Genomic DNA, 9803 nt, shown 5'->3' on the forward strand with positions numbered 1-9803 from the left:
CACTACAAACCCCAGCACAAAGAGTTTGCCAACTCCTTTGCGGCCCAGGTGGAACCGTTCCTGGGTCTGGTCCTGGACCGGACTCTGCTAATTGGTGACGCCTGCCCTGGAGATTTACATGTTTACATTCTCAGCAATTAAGTTAATGCTTTCCTCTCATTATTTTGATTGGACTCACCATAGTGCTGAGTCATTGTTTGCTTTGAGAGATGGCACATTCATGCAGCTTCCCATTTTCATAATTTTTTACTTAGTAATGCTTCCGTTTTTTGCAAACACTCTGTGAGTTTGAGTTGAACAACCTCGCAGACAATGATTAGGCCTACTGTAGTCTATTTACTGAAAAAAAAAAAAAAAAATTGAGATGTTCCTGTTTCTGATATAATCATGCAGCCTGTGGTTATTCTGTGGTACAGTTCAGTTCCTGGCACTGAATGCACACAGTCTGTCTCTTGAGGTTGCACAACATGGGAGTACACAACCTAATGAAGACAGACTCCCATTGTGTGCCATGCTTATGGCAGAGATGAAAACAAATTGAGTTATTCTTGGAAGCCAATAGATGTTTGACACATAAAAGTGGCATGTAAAAATGAAAACTGGCAGGGGGTCTCATCAAGATTGGATTGGTGCATGGAGGGGTGCACAATGAAAAGGACTGGATCAGTGGACCAATCAGAAGTAAATGGCATGCCAAAAATAAAGAAATCAATAATGAAGCTGTAATGGAAGCCTTCATTTGCAAAAACAAATAAAGGCCATTCCTGAAAAAACGAACATGTTGTTATGTGTTTGCATTATAGGACATACTTTCTAAATCCATGATCCAAAATGTCACAAAAGCCAACATCACCTTTACATTAGCCTAGAGGGATTTTTGATTGATATGGAAACTATTTGACTATTTTACCATCAAGACATTTTTCATACTAGAATAGGACTCAAAATGATTGGTTTGGTCACGAGCCAAAGCAAGTGGTACACTAAATGACGGCTGTCCTAATTAACCAGCGTGATCACAAGACGTCTGTGTCTTGTTTGCTCTGCTCTTTTGGCGTTTTTGACTGAGCACTGACACACTTAGGAGGTGTTTTGCTTTTGTTCACGAACACCTGTGCTTGACTCTGTTTCCCTTTTCCTCTCAGAGGGAGCCCGCTGCTTTGTTTCCCAAGTAACCCAGGCGACAAGAGAGGTAGAAAAGGCGACGTGGAAGGTGTAAGGAGAGTAAACGCCAGGCAGAGTGGCAGTGAAACAGAGAGACTGAGTCGTGACTCTGAAGCCAAGGTGAAAACATGATACTCGCGGTGGTGGCACTCTCCAACGAGAAGGATTTGATCTTCTGACAATGTCCAAATTGGGTGGATCTAAGATTCTTGGGTATCCTGGGGCTCAGTAGTGGATCTGCTGCGATGACCTACCTGGTTCACACATCCCATGCCCAGCTTGCCGCCCATTGGCTCGGCTTTGTGGGGTGGACATTCATTGCTGTGGCCGTTGGAAGTATCCAGTGGAGGGTTTGGCAGGTGTCCGACATTGGCGTCATCACCTCTGGCAAGGCATGGGTGGGCATCTGGAGGGTCTGCTTCAACAGCCACACCCTGGTGACCCCTGAATTCAAGGTCATGTACTGCAGGAGCATCAGCCTGACTGACACCTTCACACCCCCTGAGATCGCAGCGGCCCAGGTCCTCATGCTCTTGGCGCTCATCGTGGGGTTATGCGGGAACGCTGGAAGCATTTACGCTCTAAGGAATGTCTACCTCGGGCTGGACAAGAGCTTGCCGATTCGCTCTGTGTTCGCTGCCTCTGGAGCCCTGTGCCTGCTGGCTGCCGCGATGTCACTCGTGCCCCTCCTGTGGAACCTGAGCTCGGTCGTGACCAATAAGACTGTCCGATTCCCCCCTGACTTCCACATGCCCGAGGTGCCCGAGGAACAGTATGTTGGGTCCAGCATTGGGCTCGGGATCATAGGTGCGGCCCTGATGACCACATCTGGAGTTATTTTCTTAACCTACAGGCTGCCTGCCAGGTCGCGGCACAGGACCCACCCCTCACTGAGAGAGCAGGTGCATCCGGAAGGGTCAGCATCTCCGGGACATGAATCTGGGACAATGACAAACTCCAGAGGAAGAGATAATCCGGCCTTTGAGTCTCATGAACACTCGTGATCTGTTTACTGCTTGAAGGCTTAGGGCTGACTCGTATACTTGCTCTAAAAGTTAAAGTTTCCCAAAGACATCAAAGTATCAGAACAGATCATCTGACTATTGAATGTCATCAGCCTGGATGGGGATTTCAGCGTTGGAAGAGCTTTGTTACAAAATGCAACAGTCAATATTTTAAAAAATGACAAAATGATTCCCTACACAAAGTTCAAAAGTACTGTACTTTTTAAAGGATGTGTGACCTACACTGAGTAACACTACACTATGTTGCACTAAATTACTACACTAAATTACTACACTAAGCACTAAATTACTACACCAAGTAATTTAGTCTCAGATTCAGTCTTAAAATCTTGTTTTTCCTCAAACATGGAAAAAAAAAAAGTCTCCCAGTGGGATTTGCAGAGGTATATTTTGTCAGAGTTAAGTAACGCCATGTTTACATCTTGTGAAATGATGTAATGAATGATGAATGCTCGTATCAGGTTTCAGGGTGTTAGGATTTTAAATATTTGCACCATAAGACAAAGACAAAATAAAAGAAGAAAACAAACTAAGGTGCACAAGAGATTAGACCCAAAGGGGCTCATAGTAGGAATCTCTCTTAAACAAGACAGCACTTAACATGAATGTAGCATTATTGCTGGATTATAATGCATTATAACTGGTTTAAGTAGAAATTTGAGTTTTCTGTTTGTTGCTTGATGTTTAGTGGGACTTGAGTGAAGCCAGTTATCATGATGTGAGGAGTATGACTTTATGTCAACAGCACAGCAATAAAGAATCATAATAACATAATATAAAATAAGGTTGAACACTTTTAAATACAATATAATTTTTGAACTCCAAGCATAAAATATTTACGACTATAATCTGATTATACATCTGGCTAAGATGGCTTGAAAACACCTCATGAAATTGCAAAAGGTTTTTTTTGTTTTGTTTTGTTTTGTTCTGTTCTGTTTCTTTGGCTGTACTGCAACAGTGGCGCCGACCCTACAAACATTAATGTTGCTGTGTTAAACGTTAATGTAGCTCTGTTGGAGTTTCCTTACTGGCTGTCCAGTACAGCTGCTGTCCATGGAACTGCCTTCTAAATGTAATCACACTACTACTGTAGTAGTTACAGTAGCCAATGGGAATCTTACATTACCATAATTAACATAATTAGTAGCTCCTAGTTTTCAGTTCAATTCATTTTACATACCAAGTCCCATTTTTTTTTTCTTTGTAAATTTTGGTCTTTATTCAAGGCTTGTGCAAAACCTTAACTGAGCAATTATAGGACTGTTTCTTTATTCCTTTCCCTTTTTATTTTCATGTCAACAAAAAAGGTGGAGCTGTGCTTACTGTTACTATGACAACTACTATTATCACGTCTTTCTCTTGTATCAGAAATAACCTGCTGCCTGTTGTTTGTCATCCGTGCCAGACTTTGACCCTCGGCCTCATTACAGTTGGAAGCCTGTAATTTTGTTGATCTAAGAATTTAGGTTTACTCGACTGTTGCATGTAAACGCAGATTGTTTACCACCTTTCTCCTGTTTGGCTGGTCCCTGTGGAGCGATGCTAATTGGGAAACAATGCGCTCATATTCTCTGGAGGTGTTTACATGTGGCGCTTTGGTGTTTGGTTATTGCCTTCCAGCTGTTCCCATATGGCGACAGGCAAAGTGTATAATCAAATTTACCTGTTCATTTTCCATTGTTCATAACTGATATACTTCAATATAAGCTGCTTCACTAAAGTCATTTACTAATTTATTGATTTACTATTTAATTCTACTTTGTAAATAACGGGCATTATGTTTTTTTCATTTGTTCAAGCTTTTGAAACAACATGCATGAGGATTATTTCTTGTTAATAAAAACACAAAAAAGCTCTATAAAACTAAATTTATCTGGGAGTATTTAGTTTTGTTCTCAATGCTGTTCATTTATAGGCAATGACAATATGTTTTAAAGGCGGATGGCAATATTTAATATCTTCCCATGCATATTGATACCAATATCAATATGATTTTTTGCTAGAATTGCAATACAAAACAGATTTTACTTGAAGAATAAGAATAAGAATGTGTCATATAGATAGTTATTATTGGATATTATTTATGTAGTAGTAGTAGTCACTTTCATTTAATACCAGACCTTGTCAATGCCAGAGAAACAACATTACGAGTGTTTGACATAGAGTTTTTCTATTTAAATGTTTCCATCAAAAACAATTTCTCAGCCTGGTATCTCTTATTTGAATTTTCAGACAGTGATCAGTCTACATTATGGGAGTGTGTTCACAGAGCTGCTGTGTTCAGGTTTGACAGTTTGTCTCTTCCTGATTAATGTGATGATGCTGAAATTGATGTGATGAAGATGAGGGGAGGAGCCATGAAGAAGAGGCACATCCCATCCTCAATTCCTCCCTCTCCTTTATAGATGAGGATGGACTTGATGAATAAAAACATAACGTCTATTTATAAATTGACAGATAAGACAGCAACATCTGCAGACTAATATTGCAGTGAAGAAAAAAGCTACACCCCTTTTTAATGTCACAGAAAAAATGCATTGTCTCATTTAGAGGAACATGGTTGTTCTGATGATAAAATATTTGGCACATATTTTGCATGTTTTAACTAGACTGTCTTCTTGGGTAAATGGTAGGTCATCTAATATGGAGTGTTTAAAAAAAAAAAAAAAAAAAAAAATCCTTCCTTGTGCTGCACACAAGGACATAATGCACAACACTGTGGTTGTTTTCTTAAATATTTTATTCAAAAAAACCAAAGGCTTCATCCCCAGAATTTCAAACCATCTGCATCAATGTTCCTCTCGAGATGAACAGTCCTTTCACTTCTGTTACATCAGTGTCAGTCAATCACAGCACTTCCTTACCCGACCTATTCACAGACACGCTATCAAAAGACAGTCGGCTTGAGAGAATCTTCTTGAAGCAATAGTTTACTTTGAAGGAGCGTTTTCAGGTTGTTACCTACGGTTACCAACATTGGACGCCGTGTGATCCACAAGTCAGCTCCACTTTGCCTTCATTTTGAAAACCTCGTCTAAAACTCACACTTCTTTCCAACTATGGTTTTAAAAAAGTGATTTCAGCAATTGTGTGGCGGCAGTGATCCCAGGCTGGCTAATCTGGAGGGCGACAGCTCCCGAACTCGTCTAGAGGTGTGAGATGTTGAAAAGTGAAAATGCTCCACCAAAGTCAAATATCACCTGCAGACAGGCTCAGTGATGTGGCATATCCATCTTTCACTGGCAGCTTTCAAACAAAATTAAACTTTGGTACAATGTTTGCTGGTGAAATCTCATTAGTTGCTGCTAATCCACAATGCTGCATTTCTCTCTCTCCAATCACTTCCATAAGAAAACAGCTCCCAGAATAACATTTTGAGTTCATAAACCAACGCCAATAAAGAGGATCATGACCATAAAAAATGTAACAGGCCCCGGCAATCATTTTGTTATTGTGCAAATACAATTATTTGTATGATCAGGTAATTTCTTCTTGGCACAAGGTTACTATACTCTACTTTCCAATTCAAATAGGGAAATAACAAGAAAACAGTGGCTTAATTTCATCAAAAAATTAGTACCAGGACTTGCAGCTTTTTATGTTATAATCCCCTTTGTTCAAATTTGTTTATGTGCTCAAAGTGTAATTTTGGGAGCTGTTTTGCAGTGGAAGTGAATAAACAGATGCAAATAGAATGTGGGGGATTATCAGGCCAGGGGAGCTCAGAGCAACTAATGAGGATATTCCACCACCTAAAACTGTACCAAAGTCCATTTTTGCTTCAAACAGTGATTTTAAGAAAGTGTGAAGACGGATTAGCCGAAGACAGCTGATCAATGTGAATACGTCACGACATGCCGTCAGGAGTTGAACACCTCCTCTGTTGTCATCCACCCTGTCACACTGAGCCAACCTTCAGAGATCACACAGACTGAACCTCCAGCTGATCTTATGCATCCTTGAGGAAATTTATACAATGTGCAAATGAAGAGTTTCATTCCAAACAAATATATTCACCATTTGGGAGGAAAAAAAAAAAGAACTATTCCTCCAAAACAAGAGCTGACTTGACAGTGAAACATACCTCTAACTATAGTTACATTTCTAACTCATTGGCTTACAAAACTGTTCCGTTTTAAAGGACAAAATGATGTGTGTTTAAAACAATAACTGCCGGTCAGCTAGGAAAACATTTCCAAAATGGCTATACATATAAGCAAAGAATGAAACCCTTCAAATATAAATAAAAAGACAACACTCTAGATACATATGGTGCAAACACACTCTAATACTGAGTACAACATATACAAGTCAAGCACAATAATTCTAAAAAAAAAAAAAATGAAATCATTAAGATTATTTTATCAGGTCAATTACGGTCATATTTATTATTTTACAAATTTTGTGACAATGCTTCTGTGGCCTCAAAATGTGCTGCACTGAGACTGAACATAAAAGGAATCAAAGTTGCAGGACAGCAGTCTCCCTCTCTCTTTTCCAGGTCTGGGGGGTAAAAATGGCAAAAGGAGTCATCATTTTTTAAATTTGCAGTTTTAGTTGATAAAATTGAGGCGAGCGTCTGTCCGGTACACAGAAGGTGCCGGGTTCAATCCCCACAGCCAACAATGTCCATCAACAGCCTCCTGTCCTGTCACGGGGCTCTTGAGCAAGACATCGAACCCTGTCGTCCACTAAATGGACGTGATGTCCAGAAATGACTTTTACCTTCGCCATCTCATTTTATGTGACTGACATTTCCCTATCAAAATTATTATGAGTGCAAACAGACTTGCCCCATTACTTGCTACAATCAGACATAAAGGAACAGTTCACTCAAAACACAAAGGCTGTTTTCGCATTTATCCCTAATGCGAGCCATCCGTCCAGATAGTTTCTGTGTGAACTATTTCCTATCAAAGAACTGCAACTGGCCACCTGCATTTATCTGCCTGGGGGTGAACAGGTACAGTTTGCTGGTGTTCTTCGACAGGAAATAGTTCCCGATGTTGCTGTTGAGTTTTTCCACATGTAAAGTTTTGACGGTTTGTGCTCCACAAAACAGAACAATCCCCATCGAGCCCTGTTGTATTGGGGTATCCAGACTGGAACGTCACCAAATCACTTCTCTGGACAGATATGTCTGCATTTTGGGTGAACTGCTCCTTTACTACAGCTTGCTTCCCAGTCAAGTTTTACTTGCTACCACTTTTGCTCCACTGACACTTCCAAACCCAAAATGACGAAAAGGAAAAAAGACAAAAAATGGAATTCCTGTACTTAAGGTCTGGTCTAACATTCACATTGACTGCATCGTCTGCGCGATGCGACTGCACGGGTCGACCAGCCTCCTCCCGCCCCGCCCCTCCTCTCTGTCCTCTTACCTCAGGCTGACAAGCTCTCTGTTCTCACACATGGAAGCCCTGATAGAGTCGAGTTTGATCCAGATGGTTTGAAAACAGAACAAAAAAAAGAAAGAGAGAAAAATAAAATACACAGATACATACAAAATAAAATATAAAATAAGAAAAATTAAGAGTAAGAAATGCAGGGGGTTTATTCATTCCAAAGTCCGCCAGTCTGTTCTTGATACACTTCGATGACGTCCTCGTCCTCCATTCCCAGCTGAGAGAAAGAAACAACAGGGAGGAGAGACATAGATTGGGACGTAATTAAATTTACCAGCATTATATTGCACATTTTTATATTTATGTATTGAAGAAAATGGCATCACAATAACTGAGCCAAGGGAGAAAGGCCTACCTCTTTAGGAGTTTGGTTGTCTGCGATTCTCTGGCCTTCGAACAGAAACCTTAGCGTGTTCATCGGGACGCCCTGCGAGAAACACAAAAACACACACACACACACACACACACAGATCTGAATTGATGCTGAGGCTGAATGTCTCTGTAGAGATTGTACTGAGATACCAAGGGATGTCTACAACAACAAAAACATCCTCACACTCATGGTTTACCATCTGCATGTGAGGCATTTAGCTGAACTCCTCTTCAATCTAGCCTCACTGCTCATGAAAAGCTTTTTTTTCTGGCCAGTTATCAAAGATGCCATCTCTCAGTTGCAGGAAGTGGTTGGTTATTTCCCCGTGCTGACTGCTGACTCTTTCCTCTTACCTGTCTCTGGCTGTACGACTCCTTGAGCTTCTTTAAATGCGTTGTCATTTTCACCTTGAAGTGGATTTCACTGTTATCCTGATGGCAGAAACAGAAAGCTTATTGGACATGATAAAAACAAAAACAAAAACAAAAAAAACCTACAAAACTGGGCCAGACACAGGAAGAAATGTACAAATGAGTTTTGCGCGTTATCACCCGTTTGTTCTTGTTTTGTTAGTATCCATTGATTTTTGGCATTCACTGGTGTTTTCTTATATTTGCCTTTCTCTTGGGTAAGAGAAAATTTTGCGAGTGGTCGAATGCACTCTTACCAAGATAAGAGAAAGATTTCTCATAGTCACAGCCCACAAATCATTTATCCAGTGCAAGGAAACAAGGCCAATACTGCCATGCTGACACTGAATCGATACTTAATCCTTATTTTAGACTTTTTTCTGTTTATTTAGTCCAAGATGGGAAAAACACTGCTGCTCAGAATGCAACAGATGGCAGTGGGACTTGTCCAAACAAATGGTTACTTCCACATCAGTGGCATAGCATTAAAATCAAAAGTGACGAAGAAGGTAAGGACAAGTTCGACCTAACGTACCCACACCTGCAGTAGTGGCAGTGGGAGGGGAAAACATGATTCCCACAACAACTGATGTATAAAGGGTGTGAGTTGGGGGGTTGTGTTTTATTTAAAGGGCTATTTAAGCCTACAAGACATACAAACCAGGGTAACAGTTTTTATTATGATGATTAACTGATAGACCTTTGCCTCCACTGGCACTGAGGAGAAGCAGGGAACTGGAAAGTGGATTCTACTAAGCAACATCCACTCACCACTCCAGTATCCATACCTGGCCAATCACTTTTAACTTGATGTACTCTCCATCCTTCTTGTCCCCCCCGTCTTGGCTGGACGGTTTTGTCTCCTACAACAAACCAAACAGCAACAAACAACAGTCAGCTTCACTTGTTTCACTGGCAAACATGTCACATTTCAGGGCTGCACACCGAACACGTTCATGTCAAGAGACATAAAGACGGCGTTGCTAGGATACTGTAGTTTCAAAATACTGCTGAAGTTTGTTTTTTTTTCTCCTAACTTTGGAAACGAAACGACAACAGAGCTAGCTAGCGTCGGCTAAGCTAGCTGTGGAGGGCCTGGAACCAGACAAGCTAGCATGTTAGATAACCACACAGCACACAACACAGACTGAAACACACTCGTTTCTCTCGTTTCCCGCCTCTCGCGGACCAAAAAAACATTTCAAACCTTTAGGCAGCAAGTTCGAGCTTACCGTGTCTGACATGGTATTCTTCTGTTTGTGCTGTGGGAGCTTTAATAACAATAGATGTAGCTTCAGTCAGCTGAGCCTCTAGCTTGGTGGCTTGTTATGAGAATGTACATTAACCCGGAAGTCCGACATATTAGCCGATTCTGTCAAAATAAGAGTCTTTCCTGAGTTCGGTTTCCTTAAAAATGACCCTC

General features: G+C 40.8%; 2 protein-coding genes across 2 annotated transcripts; one reads left to right on the top strand and one right to left on the bottom strand.

Annotated features, from left to right (window-relative positions):
• The first annotated feature begins 1341 nt into the window (after positions 1–1341).
• Positions 1342–2168, top strand: LOC115375733 (claudin-34-like). The gene has a single exon (XM_030075267.1). The coding sequence runs from the start codon at positions 1410–1412 to the stop codon at positions 2166–2168; it is 759 nt and encodes a 252-aa protein (XP_029931127.1). The 5' UTR covers positions 1342–1409.
• A 2746-nt stretch (positions 2169–4914) lies between these two features.
• Positions 4915–9749, bottom strand: sumo1 (small ubiquitin like modifier 1). Its single transcript, XM_030072216.1, has 5 exons — positions 9613–9749; positions 9169–9243; positions 8324–8401; positions 7953–8024; positions 4915–7814 (listed from the first exon to the last, which is right to left on the bottom strand). Exons 1-5 carry the CDS (start codon positions 9622–9624, stop codon positions 7746–7748), a joined length of 306 nt encoding a protein of 101 aa, XP_029928076.1. The 5' UTR covers positions 9625–9749; the 3' UTR covers positions 4915–7745.
• Between the last annotated feature and the right edge of the window lie 54 nt (positions 9750–9803).

The sequence above is a fragment of the Myripristis murdjan genome, chromosome 2, assembly GCF_902150065.1.
Source record: "Myripristis murdjan chromosome 2, fMyrMur1.1, whole genome shotgun sequence".
Taxonomy (NCBI): Eukaryota; Metazoa; Chordata; class Actinopteri; order Holocentriformes; family Holocentridae; genus Myripristis; species Myripristis murdjan.